The 27,095-nt window shown below is 40.8% G+C and overlaps 1 protein-coding gene across 1 annotated transcript in view; it reads right to left on the bottom strand.

Moving 5' to 3' along the window:
- Positions 1-609: 609 nt before the first annotated feature.
- The window catches only part of LOC119460998 (treacle protein-like), an 86,363-nt gene continuing 59,877 nt past the window's right edge, over positions 610-27,095 (bottom strand). The window contains 14 exon segments of the mRNA XM_037722166.2: positions 610-9,130; positions 9,132-9,166; positions 9,368-9,463; positions 14,848-15,009; positions 16,202-16,396; positions 16,670-16,846; positions 17,190-17,309; positions 17,611-17,688; positions 18,168-18,238; positions 20,780-20,875; positions 23,821-24,026; positions 24,794-24,887; positions 25,796-25,862; positions 26,559-26,658. Of these exon segments, the coding sequence (XP_037578094.1) occupies positions 9,005-9,130; positions 9,132-9,166; positions 9,368-9,463; positions 14,848-15,009; positions 16,202-16,396; positions 16,670-16,846; positions 17,190-17,309; positions 17,611-17,688; positions 18,168-18,238; positions 20,780-20,875; positions 23,821-24,026; positions 24,794-24,887; positions 25,796-25,862; positions 26,559-26,658 (1,623 nt within the window). The 3' untranslated portion in view covers positions 610-9,004.

Genomic DNA, 27,095 nt, shown 5'->3' with positions numbered 1-27,095 from the left:
AATGCTACATAGCTAGACAGAACTAAGGTAATGTTTGCTGTAGCTTGGTGATATACAGATTATGTTTTGCATTCCGCTTAATTACATAATTGGTCTTCATTAATTAATCAACTTCTCAAATATTACTATAGTCAGATGAAAAGTCTCAATGAGAAAATTGTAGAGCAGAGAAAATTGTAGAGCAACATGAAAAACTACCGATACAGCTTTCTGTTGCTCAATACGCGCTACATTATAATGTTTTTCCGAGCGCGAAAGAAGCACGCAAATACATGCACAATTGCCGTGCGACTAAGCGACTAGGCGCACGGAAGACGGTGCACTTCCTTCCCTTGCATGCGCGAGATTGAGCCGCGATTGCTGGCACACTCTTGCACACTTTCACTTGCACACAGCATATGGCGCGCGGCGACAATTTTATCATCCTTCGACTTTATACGGAACCTCACGGCGATGGCAGAAATGTGGCTCGAGTGTCCATATAATTGCTATCGCAATAAAAAGAATGTCACAGCCCCAGACAGTAAAGCAAAAGAGATACTGCACACAACTCACTCTAGTATATCACTGCCACAGGGCTCTCTACTCCAAAAACATTAGCTCTCCAGAGATGTTGAGTAGTATTTCTTTATTGATACTATAACAGCCGTGTATACATACAAAAAAGATGATGACACTTGTGCCAGAAAACGTAATATAGTCACAAAGAAACCTACACCCCACTAGATATCCAAACGCGACATTTAAGCACATCTTCAAGCTCCAAACTTCCCGTAGTATTTCCCCAACTACACCACATATCACAATTCGCACTTCAAAAATTGCACTCACAAATGCACATCGAGGACATGCTGCTACTTAATTAAACAAGTTAAAGCCAGCAAGAACCAAATAGCGTTCCAACATTACAACCAATAAAGGGCACACTTAGAGCCAATTTTCTTTCTTTAATATCAATTTTTCAGTTGCAAGGTTGCATCAGCTGCATGCACATTAAAATAAACAATAGCAAGCTTTTTTTTTTTTCTTCGTCGGTGTACACAAGCTGGGATTACAATTATTTTCTAAAACTTTTCTTTAAGTTTCAGTACCTTTCATGAAATGCCCTATGGACAAAAATGGTTTGTGTGATGAACTAGTAGATCCCACAGTGTTTGAAGAAACGTCATGTGGCTGATCGGCACAAATCTGGTTCACAGGCTTATTTATAAACCTTGAGTGCACCAAATGATCATGTAGAGATGCTGGTATGACAATTGTGACTTGCATTTATGACTATACGACTAAATTTCTCAGCAGGAAAAGTTAAAGCTGTAATTCCAGTGTAGTCTACTATGCTTGCTTAGTGCAAAGCCTCCAAAGACAACACATAGATAGCTTAGAAGAATTTAGCTTGGACTCAATGTATCACCGCAAGAAAGATGACTATGACCTTCACTGTGCAACCACTGGGATTCCACAAGGGCTTCTAAAAGATTTTTCTTTTACTCGTATAGAAACTTGAAATATTTTTCATGCTAGCCGAAGAAGGGACAAAATCCAACTCGTGACATGCTTGTGGCAACAATAAGGTGCCTCCTGTGTAACACTTGCATGTAGATTGCAAGCCCACAGCACCAAGCACATCAACTTATATCTCGCTGCTATGTCAAAGTGTATGAACATAGCTTTGTGTGAATAGTACACACAGGGTTCTGAAAAACAATGCCCACAAGAAAATGTTAACAGCTCAGCTTGTCATTCATTCTGATTGTTTGACGTCAAAGAGGCATGCACTGTATCTTTTGACATTGTACTAACCCTGCACTCGAATCCAAACATTTCTTGCTTGTTTTATTTTTTTTTTCAATGTACGAGCATATTAATAAAATTTGCATATCTGTGAGCTAAGAGCTACTACACTTCAAAAGCAAGCAGTGTCTTAAATGCGTCAAAGATATTGAGGTATCTGAGGAATAGTTTAAACACATGCACTGGTCAATGTGCCAGACTATGACAACATAACCTCAGCCATCTTTTGACGAGTACCTTAATATATGATTAGAAGTTCTGTGAAAACAGCCCCAGCTGTTATCCTAAACGAAGAAAGAATTCACACAAGAGTGAAGACTTTCACACTGGTGCAATAGTCTGACCTGATGATAGGAACTATGTTAAAGCACTTTGTACATGCCTAGGCCCTCCAACTTCTTTCTTTCAATATGCTATAAGCACAACTAAGACAAAATAGCACAATATTTGGGTTACACAATTTGCAATATTGCTTTCTCTACTACGCATGTGAGTTATCTGCATCGTTATGTACGGAACTGCATCATTTTTAATTTGAATTATATTTATTTTAAGGGCTTATACATATTCCTGCAGGCATAACTTTGGAAGCTGTGTGGGTTCACATTACACATCAAAGCTGCATACTTATGACAATGAAATAGGTATAGCAAGCGAGTTTCTGCACAATTTGGAACACTGTTACTTGCTAGCAAACTGAAATGAGCAAGAAAATATGTATGTAAAAAACTTGTGTCAAACATATCCTTATGAACACACGCTGTTTGGAGCTTTGTCATTTTGGCAGGTAGGAGGCCTGAGTTACAGCTAATACACTCTTCAGCATTGGGTACATTAAAACACATCTCATTCACATAAACAGCAACCAAGGCTACCAAGGCAGCAACAGAGATTACAAGGAACCAACTCCACTGAATAATTTGTACGTGCCTGCTGCAGAACAACTGAGATTCTCTACACCTTTCCCTTTACAGAAATAGGTCTCAACAAAATATTGACTCCTACAGAAAAATCTGCAATCTCGCTCCTCTACAGATCTCCCAGTAATGCCTGAAATATATTTAACCACTACCAATGAAAACAAATTTCACATATCTAATATAGTAAACCCGCATTAATCCAAACTCTTAGGGACAACAGATTTTTCATTTGAATTATCAAAAGATTGGACTTCTCGAAATTGGATGAAGTATGCCCCAAAATAGAATTATGGTTTGTTATAAAAATATAGATGCCACACTCCCAGTTGTGCTCAAACAGATGCATGACTGGAACAAAAATATGAACGAAGTAGAACAGAAACGTACAATATAGTACAACACATTTGCATTAGAGGCAACTGGCTCAGTAGAGGTACTTCTTTGTGGTACCTGTCCACATATACAGCCGCCTATGAACCGAATGTGGCGATGTTGTAGCTATTCATACATGTTCTCTGGTTGGCTGTTTTTTGCTGTGTTGCTCTGCACTAGGAAACCAGAAAGTTGGCATCAATTGAAATCACTGACTCGGGATGAACAAGGTGGCTTTGGAATGCTTTGGAATGAAGATGCCAACCAACATCTTTAGATTTGCTTCAATCAGCTGAAATTTAGAAGAACTGGAGTTTGAATTATTGCGAGTCTACAGCTATATTGCACGTTTGCCGGAGTGCTTCTTTGCACGAGCAGCAAAGAGATGTAAGGAGCCACAGAACAGGTCTTGCAACTGCTATCCAAAATGACGTAACACAGCAATGTGACACACTTTTGCAAGCTCACTCACTTAGTTTGTTAACATCCACTCACAACAACATAAACCCATTCGCTCCTCAACACCATTAACTCTCATACTCCTTGGCAGAATGCTCTGTGAACAATGTGCCGCTCCCTTTTATTTCTCACCTTGGCACATTCTATCAGCTTTGTTCATTCAGGAGAAAAAAAAAAAAATATTTGGGAAACTTATTTGAGGAGGACAGTGCAACTTATTAAGGGCTATAAGCACATGTACACGTTGAGACACAATGTACATCCCAAAATTTCAGGGACTATCACATCCCAAATGTGAAACTTCAAAACCAGGATCTGCTGTTCTTCAGTTAATTTCTTATGATAGTGCACTTCACTATAGAATTCAAATTGCTTTAGCTACCTGGATATTTCATTAAGCACTGTAACAATTTTTGCATGATAATGCACTTCACGATTGAATTCAAATTGCTTTAGCTACCTGGGTATTCCATTAAGTACTCTAACAATTTTTGCATGATATTGCACTTCACGATAGAATTCAAATTGCTTTAGCTACCTGGGTATTTCATTAAGCACTATGACAATTTGGTATGCCAAGTCTAATCCTGGAAGCTACTAGTACCATGTGATAATAGCTGCATGAAAGTTCTAATGTACTCTAACGTTAGACATTACGGAAAGATGTTAGCAATATTGCTGGTCACAGCAAGCACTTCTTGGAGAAACATGTCTAATAAGCACAGCTGTTTTCATTTTATACTGCCTTATGTGTGTAAAGATCTAAACATTTTAATATAAATCTAGGTTCAACAATGTTTTCTAGAATACAGACTAAATAATCTCATATTCCTATTAGCTCACAACTCTGACAGGCAGCGACACAGGTTGGAAAACCACAATGCCACCAGAGCACACGCAATGGCCACTCACACATAAAGTCACTGCAACAACTAATAATACCACTAGAGACAGAAAAAATAATCGTATCACAAATAAAAACACTAGCTTGGAAAAGTGCCCTGTAATACCTTGCTTCTTTGGTGTATTTATAAGCGAAACAATAAATACTGAAAATCTACACGCAAAACAATAAAGAGAGAAAGGGCTCATATAGAGCAGCTTATCGCGGCTTGCATTCCTTCAGCAAGAAAAATAGAGACCTCTGCATTGCTAAGCAGTACTCACAGACACCACTGCAATATCTCATTTTTTAAGACACACTCATTTAATATACTTGGTTTGCATTCACCTAGAAGAATGCCTATGTGTTACTGTTTCAACACAATAACCTAGACATTTGGAGTGGGGAGGTGGGGATGGGGGTCATAAATTCAAAAGTAACATTGTTTTCTCAAGAGTGGGATCTGTGCTAAAGTTAATTTCTGAAAAGACAACAAATTTAAGCCAAGCAAAATAATAAAACACAATGTATACCCAACTATAATGAGAGAAAGAAAACACACTGTACTCCGACTACTATACTACTACACAAACGAAGCCTCACAGTACAACTACTTCTGGCTCTAATGAGAAGAGCATGCTCTTACTGTGTTAGAGCAGCAAATGACAACATTGGGCTGCGTTAGCAACAGTTCCAAGTCCAAATGGACTTAGCGCTCCACCGACAAACATGTCCCACATAACACCTAAATGGGCAAATGGGGAGTCTTTTTCTTTCTTTGGCATTGTTCTTTCCAACACACATTGACATTGGTACATCGTCGATCGTAAGTAGGAGACCGAGAAAGAGTGCGCCTAACAATTTGTACATATGCAATGGCATTGTGTATGACAAAATGCCTATTGAGAGGCCAGCCAGTTGGACTGCCTGTACAATTGTGTACAGCCATCCAGATGTGAAACTAGAGCAGGACCACAGGCGACCAGTTGCCTTATAAACATCATTACTAGATCGTCTACAAAATTAGACTGATGTGATTCAATTTGCATGCTGTCTTGCACACTGGTGGCTTCACTCAAGGATAACCTAGTAGCACTTGCTCAGGAAACTGTTGCAGAGCATTGTGATCAAACTTTATTTTCGGGCTGACCATAGAGTTTATGATAAGTGCACTGTGCACAGGGTTCTTGAGTCAAGCAGAGCAGTCCACAAGTAATCTCTTGTGTGTGCAAGAACTGCCTGTATAAAGCCAATCACTTTTACAATGACATGTCAGCAGTTTCAAAATAAAATAAGAAAAACACTCCATAGCTGCATGCCAACGACTGGGCTAAGCAGTTTTAAAACAAAATGAATGCGAAACATCTATGATGTGTCAAGAAACTGTAAAAGGCAGGGGCATGAAATTTTCAAAATGCGATATTAGAGCGTGTGTGATAAGCTGGGGAGCATTGCTGCCAGGTTAAATCCACTCTCCAACCACTTGCTACCATCCTTCCTTAGCCCACAGATATCTGCGAAAGCACCCAACGTATCTTTGAGCGTCAATGCACCCTCACTGTCGAACATGTTTACAAATAGTGGCCCTCGACTTATAATGAAGAAACCAGCAGGATATTGGCCCACCCCTGCAAGCTTTTTGTTTAAGTGTGTGCAAATTTGAAGCGTACACAAAGAAATACAAATTACAGGAGCTGTAGGGACAAAAGCAGTTCCTGCTTGACATTTTACCTACTGTTTTTAATCAGCTCAACACACTGTGTCAGGCTAAGCTTCCAAATAGCCTAGGATATGAATTCACACAGTGTGTACTGTCAACACAAGAACCATTTTCAGCTGTGAGAAAGCAAGGCATTTAACAGATTGAAATATTTTTGTTAAAAAGATGTTGGTAAGAACATATGCATCATAAATGACAATGTATTTTCGCTCATATTTCTCTCTGTACGAATTCATGAATACAGATTTGTAGCAGAGTACAAAATTGTTGATATTTAAACGTTTGTTGTACAGTGCAGCCCTCTTACTATGACACAATGTATCAATAATTAGTTTGCTGTAGCAATGGGATTTGTGTACTACGCAGCACATTAAAGCTGTGCAAAATCAACCCATGTACAATGATGTACTTTTTAAACTTATTACAGTTTATGACTTACTAGATACTGCAACAAGCAGGCTGAACAGAGTGATGCACATGCAGACTTAATGAGAGTCATCAAAATATCAGCAGAGAAGTCGCATATTGTCTCGAAGAAAGAAAAAAAGAATAAGGTACAACCATTAATGTTTGCGCACATAAAAGCACCGATCCTAAGCTCAAAGGCTGCGTTACACTAATGCCGTAGCATTATAGTCAAGACATTACCCAAGTTATAAAAAAATTCTCTCAAAAAGTAACATAGACTTAAATACACTACAGTAGGGAACATCTTATACAATGTAAAACAGCAATTCGTAAATTAGAAGTGCAAACTACGAGGTAAAATACACATAAAACTTGTTTCAATGTAATGTATGCTTTCAAGACGAATATAAAGTATAACACTATAGATAACACCACTTGATCCTTTCCTATTTTAGATGGCAAAATATCAGTTACATTAAATTAATTATTTATAATGAATACTAAAACTAAGTGGTCGGTCATTTTACCACAGCTGTAGCTGTGGTAAACTGAGATTAACTCTCCATTTTATATTATTCCCGGTGTACAATCAACTTGACAACAATCAAACAGCACTTTGTCGGCACTTTATCGTCAACTTAAGAAAAGCATGTGCTGTAATGGTCAGCAGGCACCCCTTTACCAATATACACATGACGATTCTATTTGATTTAAACCAGAAGTCAACTATGTTAAGGACCAAGTTTTCTGTTTAATTATAATAAAGAGGATTCAAGAGATAACTTGTACGAGTGTTTGTGGTTGAGGCAAGCTGATTTAAATAGCTGCACAAAAACGCAATAACACCCCAACCAAACTTCATAGTTGGCATGATGATTAACATAACACGCTTAACATACAACCTGTAATAAATACAGCCAGAAGAGTTTCACGAGCACTCTTAATGCTACAGAAACTATAGGCTACATTGCAGATATAAACTGTGCGCTCTCCTTCACGTGTTGCTGTGCGCAAGGAACAGATAGGTGCCAGACATTTGCACAAAACGAAAAGAAGTTTTTAAGCACAGCACAAACAACAAAGCAATGAAGAGAGACTAGATGTGTTTATCAATGAAAATTGGGCATTTTATGCATCTGCTTTACAGCTGCCTTCTACAAAAGGAGACAAAGGTGATGCAGGTTCCAATTGATCACATTTAAAAGCACTGGAAATGATGACCCGATAGATGAATGTCTGAGGGTCTTTTCTTTTTTTCTTGCATTTTATGCTTTCTTGCAAAACACGCAGAGCAGCTTAATGCAAACGCCCCAAGCTTGCACATCTTGCAACCGGGCAGTCTAGTTTCGCTCTCGGCGAGTGCATGACAGTGACAACATAACAATGTACCACGTCAGCTTTGCTGAATTCGGTGCTAGAGGAAATGATCAGTCTTACTTCAGAAAGGCGGTGAGCGAGTTTTGACGAGAGCAGAGACTCTCAAGAACAAAATGCAGCATTGCAAGAGATCAACTATGCGAGCCGGCACTTTCACACATGAAGAGAAAAAAGTAAGTGACCTGTGACAAGACTACTGCTGTACAAGAAAACAGAACAGTGAACAGCAGCATGAAAGCATTAACAACCATTTCTTGGAAACAAAGTCAGCTCGCAAGCTTGTGCCCTCTCAGTACCCTTGACTTGCCTTTTTCCTCCTCTCTTGGACCTCTCCTCTCTTTTTTGCATGGATTTACCAGTGGCTCCAAAGTATCTGTTTCATTATTCCTAGTGCCTCCCTTGACAGGAGCTCACATAGGCAGCGGTCATCAGGAGCGTTCAATAGGACATACATATCACATACACAGGTCGCCCCTTCACTCGCTCCTGCCCATAATCTGCATGCTTTGATACGCCCTAAGTATGTACCCTTTGGGGTCTATCTTGTCTCCAAACAACAATAGTCATCTATGTTGCATGCCTTTCCTTCCTTTAACGCTGCGTACTGGGTACTTTCACATTGCAAACGGCATGCATGTTATCAACATGACACAGCATTAGTGGCAGGAAAGTTGCAAGTGCAGAGTTTTCAAGAAAGGAAATGCAAGCAAGACAGGTGATGATCATTGTTTGGGGACAAGATATGCCTCAAACTTTTTCTAGAGCATTGGCAATGCCTGTGTCACCAGTGTGATGTGCCTCCCATTTTGATAATATTAGAATGCATGGCCCTAGTGGTAAGGCAAAGCTATTCAAAAGAACACAGACACAAAGAAAGGGGAGGATTGGAGAGAAACTGACGGAAGACAAAGCTAGGCTAAGCAGGCTACCCAAGAACGTCCGTCTTGGAAACCAAACCCGGCTTCCCTGTGTGCACATCTGGCTGTGCTGCGCAGCTTTCCTTTCTTCGCGCTCTCACCCCACAGGGAGGCAACCGTGCCTCTGGAGGTGGAATTCCCGGCACATTTCGCTGTCTCACTTTCCCGTGACCCAGAACTCTTCGAGGCGATTTCGGGCCTTGTCGAGGACATCCACGCCCGCCTGACCAGCCGGCTGCGGTTTGACCGGATCCTCCGAAGCTGCCTTGTGGGGGGATTCTTCAGGAGCCTGCCTTAGGTATCGGGTCCACCTTGCCTTCTGTAACACAAGCAGCCACCACTGAATGTGAATAACACTTCCAACCATGGACAGTGCCAGTCCATTGTCACACAAAACAAATACCGAACCTTAGGAGAGCCCAGCATGCTAGCAGCAAACCCTTGGACATACGGAGACAACAGCAACGAAGTATTCAAGCAGGGGAAAAAAATAATAAAGAAGGGAGAAATGACCATTCACCAGGAATGGTAGACTCCATTTTTGGTGCAGGCGTTGGCTTTGGGGCAGTGTCTATAATGGGTGCAGCGGTGCTCTTAGCCTTCCCTGGCCAGTCACCTGAGTGAGGAAAGCATGGGTGAAGGCTTTAGCAGCATAAAGGTGAAAGAGTGCATTAAAGCAGCAATTATACCTGCAGAACCGTTTCACTTTGTGGCTTTTTAATTTTCACAAACTTTGCAAGTAGAAATCGAAAATTTAGCTAAACTAAATGAAAGAAAATAAATTATGGGATTTTGCATGCCAAAACCACAATCTGATTAGGCACGCTGTAGCGGGAGGAGCTTCAAATTAATGTTGATTACCTGGAGTTTTTGAATGTGCTCCAATGCATGATACATTGGCATTTCGCACCCCGCCCCCACTGGAATGTGGCCGCCACGGGCGGAAAATTTAGCTCAACTTAAAAGGCATGCAAGATCTTTTGACCAAAAAAAGGTGACTTCTCAGGTCTGAAATTCCACAAAATTCATTAGCTTTGAATATATGATACATGTGCACATGCAGCCAAACACAAGTACCATAGTGAATACAGATGTTGCAAAAACACAGCGGGACTTTGATAACGCAAACACTGGTATGTTGAATTTGCATGATATTGGGTTATAGACTTTCCATCTAGTTTTGTATCACTAGCTCTTGAATTTTCCTGGCTCTTCATTCATTCGCTGTGGTCCTGCGAAAAATGTATAGATGAGATCCTACTGTAGTTCAATATACAAATGTTTGTTTTAACTTGGAGCAATATGGTTGTAGAGCCATAATGGAAACCTCTATGCTTTTTTTTTTTCACTCCTTGTGATTATGACAGAAGACATTTAGCATTCACGGATGGTGTGGTGAGTGGTGGCAGCGACAGCTCTGTCTAATGTTCAGTTCATGCTCAGCCATGCAGTGTGCGATGATGGTGCATGGCACGCAGATGCATCAACATGACATATTTTAAGGCTAGTCCAGTGGATTAAGGTGAAGATTACTGTATGTGCCATGGCTAATTAATGAAGCCTCGCATGGTAGAACATTAGTGGACCTTATGCGAGACCACTACAGTTGCACGACACCACACAGGCAACATGATCAATCTCTGTCTCACTCTCTTTTAAAGCGAAGCTTTCTTTGTCTCTTCCCCCTCCTTTTGGGTTATGGCTGCTGGCCATTGGCTGCAGTCGTGCACGATTGGCTGGTACAGGACATAGTACAAACCGAGGCAGCCCGAGGCGACAGGTGACGTAGGCACAGATGTGAGCTCCAACACCAACATGCGGCTGTCATGCCGTTGTCACTTAATCACCTACAAGCCATTGTGATCATTCCTTCATTGCCACGTTGTCATCATCCTTCCACCGTTCTCACTTTGTCGTTGCCACTGCATTGTCATATCATTGAGCCGTCGTCATGCCATGCCATTATTATTATCGCGTCGTCATCATTCTCTCAAAGTGATTTCGTTGCCATCATCCCATTGTTGTCATTCCTGCATCGTAACAGCATCAACATTCCTGCTTCATAATCCTATTGTCGTCATGCTCTCGTCGTCACGCTGTCGTCGCCATACAGTCGTCGTTATTTCTGTGTCATCATAGCATTGTCGTCATGATGTCATTGTCATACCATCGTCATCCCATTGATTGATTGAATTGTGCCCAATGCGCCCAAAAACAGTGTACAAGCCCGCTAATTTGGTATACAGAAAAAGAAAGACACAAAAGGAGATCAGGAACAAAATACATACTATAAGTCAGAGGAGTAATTCAATACTATTTTTAAAAACAGGTATCATATGTGAAAATCTCAGTGTTGTCATTATCACTCAAGGTGTCAAATAAACATTGCAATCAAATTATGGGACTCGTATTACAAATTTTGTTAACACTAAACACATGATATCGCCTGATTTCGTTGCCATCATCCCATTGTTGTCATTCCTGCATCGTAACAGCATCAACATTCCTGCTTCATAATCCTATTGTCGTCATGCTCTCGTCATCACGCTGTCGTCGCCATACAGTCGTCGTTATTTCTGTGTCATCATAGCATTGTCGTCATGATGTCATTGTCATACCATCGTCATCCCATTGATTGATTGAATTGTGCCTAATGCGCCCAAAAACAGTGTACAAGCCCGCTAATTTGGTATACAGAAAAAGAAAGACACAAAAGGAGATCAGGAACAAAATACATACTATAAGTCAGAGGAGTAATTCAATACTATTTTTAAAAACAGAGGTATCATATGTGAAAATCTCAGTGTTGTCATTATCACTCAAGGTGTCAAATAAACATTGCAATCAAATTATGGGACTCGTATTACAAATTTTGTTAACACTAAACACATGATATCGCCGAAATTGCCTTTCCAGAAAACAAAAAAACATACTGAAGCAATAGTGAACATTCAATATAACCATGAATACACTTGTGCAGAAATACCAATTACAGAATTTTATATCTGCAATTCAATGTTTTCCTGTTGTACCTGTTAAGAACTTGTAGTAACTGTAATAACCGGAATGAACTATGTGCATAAAGAAAATTATATTAACAAATCAGCATTGCACTTTATTAGTTTTTTCCTGAAGAACACCGCCAATGGCATTCCTTACTAACGAATGATATAAAAGTTTAATAACAACCAATAATTGAAACAATCTAATGAAATAATAAGGGGTCACTGAAACCACAAGTTATTTGGGATACACAACCAAGACCGCTATAAGAAACACTTTCGATACGGTTGACATGCTCACTGAATTTTAGGTTCCTATAAAAATGAACACCCCATTTGTTACACACCTTTTTTTTAACAGTGTGCCATCTAAAGTGCATGCAAAAGCAACAAGAAAGTGCTTTCTGATAAAAGACATTAGAAACAACATTTATGCATTCATAAGTACGCAATTAAAACAGCACCACTTGACCAGTGGATTAGCTTCATTTTGTAGAGCATGGCAGTCAATGTCTTTAACAGGAGCAAACAGTTTTATATTGTCAGCATAGCGCAGTAGTTTGGCATTGGTAATAAATGAAGTGAGATCATTTATAAACACACTGAATAGATTAGGCCCAGGAATTGAACCAAAGGGTATGCCACTATGGCTCATGATATATGGTTTATACCAATTTATACCAATACATGAACATATCCCAGTACATGACAAAAATTTTACATTGATACAGGTAGTCCTTAAGGAGCAAACAAAGAGCACCACTGATACCATACATATTTAACCTATGTACCAGAATCCTAAGAATCTGTAAAGCAAAAGTTCTCGAAAAATCAAAATCATTTTCGTCATACTGTCATTGTCACATCCTCATGCTCATACCATCATCATACCATCATACCACTGTTGTCATGCCGTCGTTATCACAGAGTTGGCTTAATACCACTATCGTCACACTGTTGTCATAGTATTGACATCATTCCAGCATTGTCATCTCATTGTCATCATGCTGTCATCTTCATTCCATCATCGTCATATCATCATTGTCACATCATTGTTGTATTACCATCATCCTCCATCCAGCTTCGCCATCCCATTGTCGTCTTCGTTGTATCATCGTTATCATACATTCGTTCTCAAGCCATTGTGGTCATTCCAGTGTTCTCATCCGTAGGATAACCATGATCGAGCGCTACATGTTTTTATTGAGCAAGGCATTTCCTGGTGAATATGTGTCCAGCTTTGTCCTGTGCTCCATACTTGCAAATGGTCGTTTAAACAGGAACAGCATTCTTCGCAAACACAAATGAAATCTTCACTTAAGCCGAATTCCACAGCGTGTGGGATTTGCATATTTTTTTTCTTAAACAAAACTTGTTAATGCATTGCTTGTTCATTTATTTCTAAAAATCAATAGATCACACATCCTGGCTTCGCTTGTGGCACTGTAATTTGTTCTACGCAATTCTATAAGACAGAAAATTATGTCTATGCATAAGCTCCTCTCCTTTATGTGGTCAACCATATTCGTGCACACAGATTTTAGTGATAAATCAGATATTATACAAGACAAATACATGCATAACACGTGTGCAGTCACCACAAACCCACACATGCCTCAATAACAGGAGTTTTTTATTAATTGAAGATACAGTAACACCTTGTTAACTCAAAGTTGTAAAAAGAGGGGAACTTTTGAAGATAAGAGGAGTTTCGAGATAAGCGAATTCACGAAAATATAAGCCCCTGGCCACACATAGACCTAATAGAGCTTTTCGAAATAGGCGCCAGTAGCTGCTAAATTTCTTGCAAACGCTCAATATACAAGGAGCGGTATTTTTGGTAGATCACTTTTCTGAGATATTGTGCATCTCAGCACCCAACATGTCAGGCATCTACGGGCAATAGCGATTCTTGCACAGAGCCAAGCAAACACTGTTGCATGTAGGCATCGACCTGTCGAAAGCCTAGCCGTGGGAAATTGCTCGTATGTATCCCAATAAACTAATTGACCGGGAATACTGCCAAAGGGCCGCAATATTGTAGCCATGGCTTTCACTCGATTATGTGCCACTCTTTCATCTGCTGTTCTCCGCTGGTTTACCCCATTGATAATACGGGTGGAGCATCGCTATGACCTATGACGAAGCATGATAAGAAACGGCATCGGAAAAACCGCCGCTACAAAATAGTGGCCCTGAATTTGTTACTTAAGAAAATGTCAAAAACATACCAAAAAAACATACTGGTTCCATTGTAGTTCACTTCGTAATACCTTCTCATGTGTACATGTGACCTTCTCATGCTTATCACAGTTCGTCAGGGGTCAGAGAGACACTTTGCCCACATTATCAATAAGATTGCAATAGGCCGTGAGTGGTGGATGATAAGAGTGGCACAGAATGAAGCTGAATTCACTACAAACTTGTGGTCCTGTCACTTATGGCCGATATCACAGCTGCGCACAAAGTATGGAAACCTTTGGGTAGTGACTTTTGCCCGCCATTTTCACAGTGATCTTGAGATATCCGTTCAAGACATCTGGGATCGTCTGTACAAGCAGTGTTCTATTCCTTCTATGCTTTGCGAACATTCAATTTCATCAACTTGTCGCAAAAGTAGTTTGTTCCCGGCAAAAGTGTTGTAATGTGAACGGCAATGTGAACTATCACTCTTATGGAAAGAGTTTAATGTACAGTCAAATCTCGACATAGCAAACATGGATATAACAAATTATCACATATAACGAAGTAAATAAAACATTTCTAGCCGATATCAGCATGTAAAAAATAAATGCTTATAGCAAATATCAGATATGACAAAGGTATTTTTGTGTCAGATGTAGCTTCGTTATAACAAGGTTTGAATGTATACTGAAAATATAGCAAGTATACTGGAGTTATGTGAACTGCTCTAAGTACATGCAAGCATGGAAGATCCAAGCAAAGACCATTAGGAGACTGCTACACTACAGTGAGCATTCACAGTGATCATACATACCAGCTGGTGACTGGCCATCAGTCCATTCGAGGCCCCTGCCAGTGTCCAGAGGAACCGTCCAAGTTTCAGGGTCAGGTGACTTCACCCCTGTCACCTCCTCCGGTGATTTTACTGTTGTTAATGGCACGGGCCCGGACTGGGGCTCTGGCAGTGGCGATGGGCCTGACAGAAGCCATTGAGAAAGCACCAGCACTAGTGTTACTTCAGCAGTTCAAAGATTTGCTGGATAAAGCCATGTACCCTAGCTTGACATCGTTAGCCAAAGCAATTATGCACCTCTATACTTTGCTTCTGTGCCCATACCTTTCATGGACATGAATCAGGCTTTAATGTCACCCTTTTTCCCATTTTTATGAGAATCAGAACATAGTTGCAAGATAAAATAGAGCTAAGTGATTATTCCCTGGCTATGTGACATAGCTGCCGACATAAAAAACATTTTCATGACAGCCTGACATCACAAAAGCAGCATAGCATGTATACGGTACCATAAAGTCTTAGCAGTTGACAAAAATAACAGCAAAAGTGCACTAGAGTCTGACTAGTATATGAATAAGCAATTCTCAAGGCATTGAAGATGCTATTACCCCACTTTAGTAATGGTTTTCGTTTTACCCACTTGTACATACTCACCTCCAACCCATCAGTGTACTCTTCAAAGTAAAATGATAAACATTTAAGCTTAAACAGGACATTTCCTAGATCCATTATGTTTGGCAGCTCTCATCAAGGGCTTTTCACTAGACCGTCAAATAAAATTACATCTAGCAATGGCACAATGCCATATATCTTCGTGGCACTGCACTAAGCAAATGGAGGAAGATTGCAACACAAAAAAAAGGAAAATTTCAATGAAAAGTTGTCCTGAGGCACAAAGCATTATCATTATAGGCTCAGCGATTGTGCCATAATTTTACCAAGCCGTGTTGCAGGGAACAGACATGGGTTGCTTTTGCACTGGTAAAAACTACCTGCTTGGTCCTAGAGGCTTGGGAGCAGTGGCTGACAAAAGCTTTTCGATACAGCAAAAAAGCTTATAGCTCTAGCGGCCAGAAATTTAGACGTGCACTGCATAATTTGTACACATAGCTGCTGAGTGCACCCAACAATTCCTAGTCCGGCATGCGGCCCTTTTCATGACTCCCTTGTTCTTCTTCTGCAAGTGGCTTTGCTGACCAGTGACAACACATTTTCCAAGACAGCATCTGATCAAAAAGATGGTCGCAGACTTAATGTGGCAAATCAGACAGTCCCACAAGAAAGGCTAATAATAAAAGCCATAGAAAAGCTTTAGAAAAGTCATGTTAATGCTATAGAAACGCCACAGAAAAACAAAACCGGGTGCTGCACATACTGGCCATGTCGGCCGAAGCCAGGGCCGAAGAGCTGGCACTGGAGCCATTCATGGGCGGCAGGCTGCTGGGGCGCACCGCATCCGACTTGCGCTCCGAGCCAGACCCGGGAGTGGCTGCCTCCACACTCTCGGCCGGTGTCGTTGCCGGGGGCACCAGCACACCATCCTCACCACCGCCAGCATCCTCCGCCTTGCCTGCATTGCCCCAGATGAGACTATCACCGTGTCTTACTTTTGCTATGTCAACAACAAAATCGGTTTTCAGACCAGGGACCCTTTGCTAGAATGCACTTTTCCAAGGTCTTCCGAAAACTTGTGACAAATGGCAAACACAACATCTAAGGAAAATTCAATAGCGAAGACTGAGGTGTGTAACTGGGAGTGAATTGGCAGCAATCTTTCATATGAATGCAAAGGAGATGTTACAAGAATTAAATGCGCCACATATTCTTGTCCTTGAAGTATTACCTGTCCCTTCGTGCTCCTTGCCGACTGTTTCCTCACCCTCCGGCTTGCCCTGTGGTTTGAGCCAGATCTTGCCATCTTGCTCATTGACAGCAGCCGACGCTGGCCGGACCACAGCCCGAGGTTTCGCAGCAGGGGGTGCCGCGCTCTCTTGTAGTGGACGCCGGGGTCTTGAAGGCCCTGAGCATGTAATTTCGTCATTTATTTAAAGTGAATTATCAAGGCTTTCCAGGTGTAAATTCTTTTTCTAAACTGGGATGAATTGCAATCTATGCATCAGACAACTACATCGCACCTCCCATGCACTAATCAGCAATAAATTCATCTGTCTTAAGCAAACCTTGAACATTGTCCATAACCTGTACATGATTTTGCCTAGACCAGCTTTGACAGTGTGGCTAAAAGAACAAACGTCGTCTATTGAACAATAAGTACACCATACTGTTTCTGCAAAACAATTTCACACTTTGAACAACTTTTATCAATGAGATAGGCTGCCATTCTTTCAGCCCACTGCACTTGCCTGTCTTCTTGTCATCCTTCTTGTCAGCCTCGGCCAATGGTGTGCGCCTTTGGGGTGGTGATGAAGCAGCTCTGGTTCGTGACGAAGCAGGTGTCTTTGCTCCGTCGTCATCATGCTTTGCTGCACAGCAAAGTATATGCAACTACTCTTTAGTATTGCACTTGAAACTATAGTTCTGGACATAAGCACTGCCAAAAGTGGTTATCACACCTTCAGTACCCGTTTTATCAGCCCTTCCTATTTCACAGTCTTTGTATTAGTGAAAAGGCACTCGCAGGACACAGCTTATGCCATCAATGTGTGTTGTAATGCTGATACGAGTATGCAGCACATTTTCAATCAAAATACACCTTGCATAAAATATTGCTAAACTGAAGTTCACACCAGCAGCACTATAACAAATGTCTTGAACACTTCATACCTGGTGCTTTCGGTGACGTCTGTTTTTGCCGAGTTGCGGCAGCAGTCTTGGCTGCTGGAGAAGCCTTGCGTTGATTTCCTGCTGACACATAAGATTATATCAGCAGATGCAAATCAAGATCGAAGAATGATAAATAAATACACTGCAGCACAGTTTTATCTGGCTGCTGTAATATCATGTTATGAACACTGCAGCCAAAATAGAAGAGGGAAGACTAGTAAGGTACGGCCAATTAATAAAAAAGAAGGGTCCCAACAGTAACACTGCAAGACTGATTTCAGTAGCAAGGGAAGACAAATAGGCTGGCCTCATAGGTGGCAAGGCATTATCGAGGAAAATGATAACATCAAGGATATGTGGAAGGAACGATTATGTCATAGGGAAAAGTGATTAAACAAACTTATCAAAGGAGAACACACACAATTAAAACAAAGGAAAATGACATTGCATGATAAGGACAGAAGGCAGTCTGTGATATCTCATGGCATGTAACAGTGACGCTCCCAACAATCTCAAAGAAAGGAAAACCGACGACAAGCTTGCTGTTTGCAACGTACCTTCGGCCTTGACTGGAGACACTGCCTTTGTGGGGCTTTTCTTCTCGGAAGTATCAGTGGTGCGGCTAGCCCTAAACAAGAAAGCCATTCATACTTGGTATGATGCACAATACTGAGCAAAGATTTGTATGACATTTAGTTCTTCTTTTCTCCAATACACACAGCTTTCAATGCTCAACTCAGCGTGATGTTTTGCGACTGATTCACGAGATCGTGTCTCTGGCTGCAATGGCTTTAGTTATATGGAAGATACAATAAAGGGAATGTTTGTTGGCCTCCCAATTCTCACATTTATAAAATAACCACTTGGAATATATATATATATATATTTGTGATCCATATATTCAAATATATATTTTGAAAGATATGTGCATCACATTTTGTGATGCACATATATGCATACGCAGCAATTCGAGAGAGCCATGCTACGCAGGCACGCAGTCGCAGCGCGAGCAAAAGAATGAAAATGCAGCTACTCTAGCCAGAGCGCAGCAGACGACAAAGACAAGTCCCTCAGATGGTGTCAGTGAAGCGCCGTTTGCAGTGCTGCCATCGGCTGCGCACGAGGCCAATAAAATTGCACACATAAAAAAATTTTTTTCTTCTTTTATTGTCACATAAAAAATAAGTTCCTTGTTTTTCTTGAAAAAAGTCGCTCTGAATAATTTATATAGGCAACAAGAAAGTGTGACCATGGGGGGAATTCATTTCTCATAAAAACGTGACCTTCAAGGAGTGAGAAGGACCAACAGCCAATTTTTATGGTACCATTTTTTTTTAGTGCTATGGAAAGTTCACCGGTCAGAGTATCCGATCATGCAGTGGTAACGCTGAAAACGTGGAAATGTTCTTATTCAGATTTTTAGATCTACAGTCATGATCGTGTTTAAGAAGTCGTATGCTGGAAACATACTGCAAACAATGATAAGTGAGCGCGATAGCGTTTATATGCCAGCACTCGTGGGAAGCAGACAAGTGTGGCCCTAGCAGTAAGAAATTTATATTTTGTTTATCAAGCCAATGTTCATGCAATGTCATTTTGCATCTCACAAGGAGACCACAGGACTCGAGGTCATCATCATCATCAGCCTATATTTATGTCCACTGCAGGACGAAGGCCTCTCCCTGCGGTCTCCAATTACCCCTGTCTTGCGCTAGCCGATTCCAACTTGTGCCTGCAAATTTCCTAACTTCATCACCCTACCTAGTCTTTCTGCCATCCTCGACTGCGCTTTCCTTCTCTTGGTATCCATTCTGTAACTCTAATGGCCCACCGGTTCTCCATCTTACGCATTACATGGCCTGCCCAGCACCATTTTTTTCCTCTTAATGTCAACTAGAATATCGGCTATCCCCCATTTGCTCTCTGATCCACACCGCTCTCTTTCTGTCTCTTAAAATTAGGCCTAGCATTTTTCGTTCCATCACTCTTTGTGGGGTCTTTAACTTGTTCTCAAGATTCTCTGTTAACCCCCAAGTTACTGCCCCATATGTTAGATAAATGTACTCTTTTAACGACTCTAGAGGTTGACTGGCAATCCTGAATTCTTCTTACCTTGCCAGGCTATTGAACATTATCTTTGTCTTCTGTATATTCATGTTCAACCCCACTCTTACACTTTCTCGGTTAAGTTCCTCAATCATTTGTTGTAATTTGTCCCCCTTGTTGCTGAATAGGACAATGTCATCTGCAAACCGAAGGCTGCTGAGATATTCGCCGTTGATCCTCACTCTTAAGCCTTCCCAGTCTAAGAGCTTGAATACTTCTTCTAAGCATGCAGTGAATAGCATGGGAGAGATTGTATCTCCTTGCCTGACTCCTTTCTTGATAGGTAACTTTCAACTTTTCTTGTGGAGAACCAAGGTAGCTGTGAAATCCTTGTAGACATTTGCCAATATATTCACGTATGCCTCCTGTACTCCTTGATTAAGCAATGCCTATATGACTGCTGGTATCTCTACTGAATCAAATGCCCTTTCATAATCTATGAAATCCATATAGAGAGGTTGATTGTAGTCTGAGGTACTCACTCACAAACACACGTGTACAAAAGCAAACATATGTGCCGCGAAGCAGTAAGGGACGCCATGGCTTGCCATGGTTCCGCAGTTTCTCTCATGTCCACAAAAGGCAATGTAGCTTGTTAGTGTGAACTTTTTTGGATTGTAATATGCATAGAATAAAGCGCAAACACCTATATAATATAAAGGCTGCGATTTTAAACAGTACATATGTTGCATTGAATAACAGCCGATTTACGAACAGTAATCTGCAATTACGTGGTCAGCATTTAGCTCTAGTACCACGCTTTCACCGGAAAGTGACGAGACATACCGCTTTTTGCAACTTTCTGTGCCGACTTGAAATTATAATTCTTACTTAAACCACTAACAGCATCATGCTCAATTCTATCCCACTATAAATTATTACCTTTTTATTTCCATCAAAATCTCATCACATGTTCTGGTTGGCTGTCAGTCCCTTTAAAGCATGTTGCCCAACATGATACTCAATCTGGCAACATGGGTAAAATTGTGACGTAAATGGGGTTGCTTTTGCTTATTAGAAGCTTGAAGATAGGACTTATACAAATGTCAAAATTAGCACTTACTCAGCATCTGTCTTCTCTCTCCTCTTAGCAGACTGAGATCGAGGGATAGAAGCTGGAGCAAATCGTTCCCGGGGAGGCATCCTTGCAGAGCCTAGCCTGCAAGATTTCAAAAGTCAGAGCCCTAGAGTGCCTTCTGCTATGTGCTGCTTAATATGACAGAGTACAGATGTAACATTAACACATTACAGATGTAATTTTAAGAGACAGAAAGACAGGCACTATAAGGGAAATTTTTCATCAGCAGAAGTCAGATAAGGTGCAATTTACAGTAAACTTTCATGTTAAAGACACACCATTTGCGTTGAGAGGCGCCCTAATTCGTACACTGCATTTGTGAACAAATAATGGTGATCAGGTCTTTGTCACCCTTAATCGTGGATTATGATGGACTGTCTAAAAACGTATCAAATTTACATGGCTTCATTCCAAGGCACTTAACACTCCACTGCAAGAAAGACAAGGTGGTAGGATGGTGCTAAGTGCATTTTATGATGAGTCATCACAATTATAAAGTAATTGTCTATTTATTGCTCAGTCAATAATGCTCCGCTGCTCTTGCATTAAAAAAGTTTTCAATCACAGGCATGAAGCATATGCACAATTTCATCGCTCCCTGCATGCATTACGAGCAAAGAAAATGCATTCATTCTATGTTGCTGTTGGAATGTGCTACGTAGAATGTGCCACCTTCAACAAAGTGGTCGTCTGCAGCAGTGCGGAGCACAGTGGAAGTTAAATCGAGACACTGGGGCACACAAGTGGTTCAATTCATCCGACGCTCAATGTCTGCTGCGTTTTCTTGGCTGCCATTTCACAGAACCACCAAAAACAATTTGTGCCCACAAATGTGGACACAGTACCTGAAGGGGTTTATTTGGCAGGAATCAAACTTGTTAAATGAGTATCCTATTCTGTCAAACACATTAAATAGAGAAACTGCCATGTACCAGTATAAGAAAACTATGAAAGAATGTTTTCTTGCTGGAGCGCACTTGAAATAAATTGTCATCTGTTGGAAGTATTATTCAGCTGTCTTTTGTCCTCGTTATATTGCTCCATGTTTTTTTTTCATATTTATGTTTTTAATTTAATCAGGAATTTATTTTTATACTGTCTGTCACTACGATTGTTTAATTGCTGTAAATAATACTATGTTTTTGCCTTCTTTGTGGTTATTCACTAGAATTGATGTTTATTCTTTTTCAAGTATTTGTGTTGATTACGTCTGCTGCACTGTGATGCTGCTGTAAGGATGGCATGACCTTGTCAGGCACTGTATGCCTTTTACCATGTCACCCAAGACAATTTCTATGTAAATTGTCTTGCATAAAGAGAAAGAAAGAAACACAAGTAGACATTCCAGTTGAATGTAAGAAAATGAAAAGGAGTTGGGCCAGCCATGCATAATAATTAGGGTCCTTTGTTTTCGGGTCAAACCAGATGATTTCCAATTTTCGCGCACCGAACAAGTTTAATGAAAATCGGGTTAAACCGGATATCTTCTCAAAGTTCAGCATTACGTAAAGGGTAGGAATAAATGCAGATGCTACAAATCCAATAAACGCTGTTCAACTTGTGTGAGCAAGTGGTCAAGAATTATCATATTATTCATATTATTCAAATATGAATATGGTATATGCCTAATTTTCACTAACACTCCAGAAAAACTGGGATACATAATAGGCTCAGCGCCTGCCTGTCTGGAGTGAACAATAGCTTGTTGCTCTTTTATTACCTGGGTTTACCTACACGAATAAAATGACACATCGCATTGCATGTTCCGCCCGTTGCACACATATAAACGGCGGTGAAGTGCTAGAAAGCGATCGCAACGTTGACGTTACTACACATTGCAAACGGTAGCTGTGACGATGAAAGGACGTTTTCTCAACTAAGGTACGTTCGAATAGTGGTCGTAGATTAGCTAGTTGGCATTCCATCAATTTTGTTGCAAAGGCGAAAAGCAGGAGAACAGGATGACAACAAACAAGGACAAAAGGCTTGACAGGTCTAGGATAGACACAGAAATTCTCAAAATACACATGATGATGTACATCAACAAGAGCTTGTAAGACAAGGAAAAGCATCACACCTCTTATGATGCATGCCGTTGCACACTACTATTTGTCCTTTATTTTCCCCCTTGTTAAAAGAAAAGTGCAGAGAACAAAGTAAGCAAGGGATCGTCAAGAATGTTTTCATTTGTTGTTTTTGTTTATGTGGTTTCCTTTAAAAGTGCAAGTAAGGCATGCCAGCAAGAGTTCATATAAATAACTCCATCACATAACTTGTTGGCAGCTCTCTGTCATTATATGTTGATGTGAGTGATTTCAATTGTTTAAATGAAACGTTTGTGTCCAAAAAGAGACCACTGCCTGTGTTAATCATTTCTGCAGGATCCCGGGCTGCCAGACAACAAGAACCCTGATTACTCCCCAGTTTTCATCTTTAAAATCAACATCGCATTTTTACCCCCCAAATTAAAAAAACTAACAAAAAAATGTAGAATCCAAAAACGAAGGACCCTAGTTACAATGCAAATAATTACAAATCTGATCTGCTAGAATAACAGAACAGATGCAAAGAAAGGAAAATGCACTTGAGAGTGGCAGGAAATTGGACGTAGTGGTTAGATTAGGAGATTCACAGGCTTAGCGTGTGTTCACTGATGTGGCAAATTATTCATGGTCTGAAAAGGGAGGCATAGAAGGCACGGGCAAAATGACTGATGGGTTGTTGCAGCTTTCCTCAGAGCATGCACAGATAGCTTTTTTTGTGTGTTTTCCTCCTTTTCCACCTTTGTGCAACCTTTCAGCTAATAGCCAGCATTTTTGTAGTCCTTTCCATTCCTTTTGTATCCAAGTGCTTTCTGCACATGCCTTTTCAAACCACGAGTCCTTAACAGCTTGAACATTTTTCTGTCATTCTAAGAGGCTATTGAACATTTTTGCACAGGGTCTTTGCAGGGCAAGTGGAGTTAATTAGATCTATGACTGTGATGATGATGATGATAATGATGATGATCAATGAGGCAAGCTTGCCTGGGCGTGTGAGCGAGAGCCAAGGCAGCGAGGCTGGCACTGGAGTCCAGTTTGGCCCACAGTGTTGTCCCGTGTGACGCAGTTGGCCCCGCCGTCTGCAGCGCACCGGCACGTGACCGAATGCGGTATTCGTCGGCCATGTGCAGCCGCTCCACCACCTCCGTGTACCACTGATTTGGGTCCACCACAGGAGGAGCCTCCGATGCCTGAAAACAATAAAAAGAACAAATGTGGAGGTGTCTGTTAATGGGAGCACAGGGGACAGTTGCACAACTCACGCTAAATGTGAGCCTTGATTCGAGTAACAGAGGTGCTGTACAACGCTTTTGGAGCATTGTGAATAGACTGCCTTAGCTGCTAGGCAATACTGTCACGAAGGGTTAGGTCTAATATTATTTGTGTAGCTTGTAGCAGGGAGACTAAAGCTTCATTCAAAAAACTGCCTGCTCTTTGCTTCAACTGCCTAAAATTGCCACCGCTTTTTGTGTGCATTGCCATGCCCTTTTAAACACAATGGCCATCGGCCAGATGTCTTTACACATCATGACAAAGCAGTGGCGTTAGAAGCAAATGTGAACAAATCTCATCACTTGTAGGGCAGTGCTGCCACATGGTGGTGGAGATGACACCAATGTGCCAAGACTATGGCTTTCCAAATCAGGTAGTCTTACTGAGGGCTAAGTTGCACAATCTCGAGGCCACACTGACAGCGAAAGCTCAGCACAATGGCGGAGAGCATATGGCGGGCACAGCTAAAAGCAAAGTTTGAACAATGAAAAAAGAGGAGGCCTCAGAAGCGTGGCAGCAGCAGCATTCAAGGATGCTTGTTGGAAAAGGCAGTGCTAATGTAAATTAGTTGCTGACACAAAGAGTAGGAACATTGGTTGTCAATTGAATGAGAAATGAATTCAGGAAGTTGCCAACTTTGCCAACTTAAACACGTGTGGTAAGACAAAGGCTTTAGTAGACTCACGGTGGCCTTTGGCTTTTTCCAGCTGCCATCGATGTACATGTACGATGAGAAAGGCTTGTACTTTGCCTTGTACTCTGTTCTCTTGGTCGTTTTTCTATCGAGAGAAGACCAAATATAATCAATTCAGTGAAAGGGGCGGATCATATTGTTGAGTATTGCATTCGGTACACTTCTAGCTGGTTAGTGAGATTAACAGACTGGGTAGCAGCTGGTGCAAGTTCCATGCCTTCAAGAGGCTGAAAGTCTGCAACAGAAAATGTTGACTAATTACAGCATGTGCCATTTAATTAAGACACCCTTTAGGAGACACTGAAAATCTGTGGTTCATATTACACGTTCAGCTCGCCACAAGTGTGCTCAATTCATGTAAAACTAAAAAAAATCTCAGAACTTGTCAGTTTATCAGAGAATTCAACTTCATGGAGTTTGTCCTGAGTGAAGTCTACTGTATATTACTTTAACTTTTCTCCTAATTGAGAAATATTTACCTGCATCCTTAGAAAAAGTAACACAAGGTAAGCGAATAACTTTTATGAAAGACTGCAAAGGGGGAAGAAGTTTCATGAAAGTGAAAAATGGTCATCCACCTAAAAGAAGCACAGAAGCTACAGAAAAAAGATGGCTTACACTGAATGAATTTTTCTTCAAGTGCAAAGCTTGCTCACTGAGCGAAATAGTTTTCCTCTAGATTCCTGCTGCTTTTGTGTGCATGACAATGTTTCACATTGAAAAATGTAACAATACTCCTTACAACGCACATACGTACAAAGCAGAAAAACAGTGCAAGGATACTCTGCAACCTCTCAGAGAGTGAGTTAACAGTAATAACTGTTGTTCGTGTACTGGGTAGAAGAAGCCTAAAGGAGGGCAACAAAAAGAACCTTGCACCTTAATCATGCAGACACAGTATACAAAAATTCACATTGGCACACACATGGACACAGCTGGCTCAGATGCCTGCCATGCAAGTTCCACTGCTGTTAAAAATTTTAAAAGGCTTACTTGACTTCATGGGAGGTGTCATCTCGAGGCAACAACCTCTCCATCGGCTCAGCTCGGTGTGGACCATCTGCACGTGCAAAACAACTATAGGTATCATAGCGCGAAAAATACAATGCTTATTCGTTGATGACGTACAGAACAAGTTAACAAATTTACAATTAAACAAGAAAAAAGAAATGCTGTGCCAATATTTTTCTTGAACAGCTGACAAGTCTTGAGAACGTATCTTTGGCAAAAGATCTGCTTATATCAATGCAGCAAGAGCTGAAAGATGTTATTGATGTAACACACTGATATGACAAACACTTATATAATAAATTATCAGACACGATGAACTAAATCTGAAATGTTTCTCGTCGATCTCAGCATTTAACGACTACATGCGTATTGAATATCAGATACAACAAAGGTATGTTCCGGTAAGATGCAACGTCATTACAGTAAGATTCAGCTGTACTAACTTATTTTCTTTTCTTTTTTCTTTCCAGTAAACAGTAATCTCACTTTGCTGATGCAATTCTATTCTCTTGCTTGACAACAGTAACTGAATATCGACATTTCAAAGAGCACTAATGGCTATACTGCATTCTGATGACAGAAATTTGATTTTTAAATAAACAACTACATTTATATCCAGTCAGAGCAAATAGAGAAGGCAAAGAAAATTCAAGGCAGCCAACATCATTCATGTTGCTTCGTTTGTCTGTTTTCTTGTAATTCGATGTTTCAATCCAATATTACAGCAGAAGGGTGTGGGACGTACCGACGACATCTCTGGTGGCTGGAGGCAGAGAAGGCTTCGGTGGCCAGGCAAAGGCAGCCCTGTACTCGCTTGTCTTACAAGGAGCCTCATCACCGTGGCTCTGCCAGTGGCAAGAACACACACACACATTAAATCGAGCCTTGTTGGGTTGCGTATGCTCTCACGAATCTTTACGCTGATACCAATACAGTTGCTTCAGGGTGCCTACCAGGTGGCCCATTGCTCACAGTTCCAAACGTTACCCTATCATCATTACTATCTGCTGGATTAATCCCACTGAAAAATGTAGTCGCCTCCTAATTCTGTCCTGTAGTAAGTCAACTTTGCCCACCCCTGTAATATCTGCAAGTTTGCAATAGACAGCACAATGAACAGGCTTGCGCAATGAAGAAGACAAAATCAGCTAAGCCTGCTTCAAGTTGAAGTCTGTTTGTGATGCTTTTACCTGTAATGATGTTTTATCAAATAAGCCAAACCTGTAATCTCTGCTGCTCCATTTCAGGTATACCAGCTACAATTTTCACCCACATTGCTCAC

This window comes from Dermacentor silvarum, chromosome 8 (genome assembly GCF_013339745.2).
Source record: "Dermacentor silvarum isolate Dsil-2018 chromosome 8, BIME_Dsil_1.4, whole genome shotgun sequence".
NCBI classification, from domain to species: domain Eukaryota; kingdom Metazoa; phylum Arthropoda; class Arachnida; order Ixodida; family Ixodidae; genus Dermacentor; species Dermacentor silvarum.
This window is presented reverse-complemented; position numbering and strand designations above follow the sequence as displayed.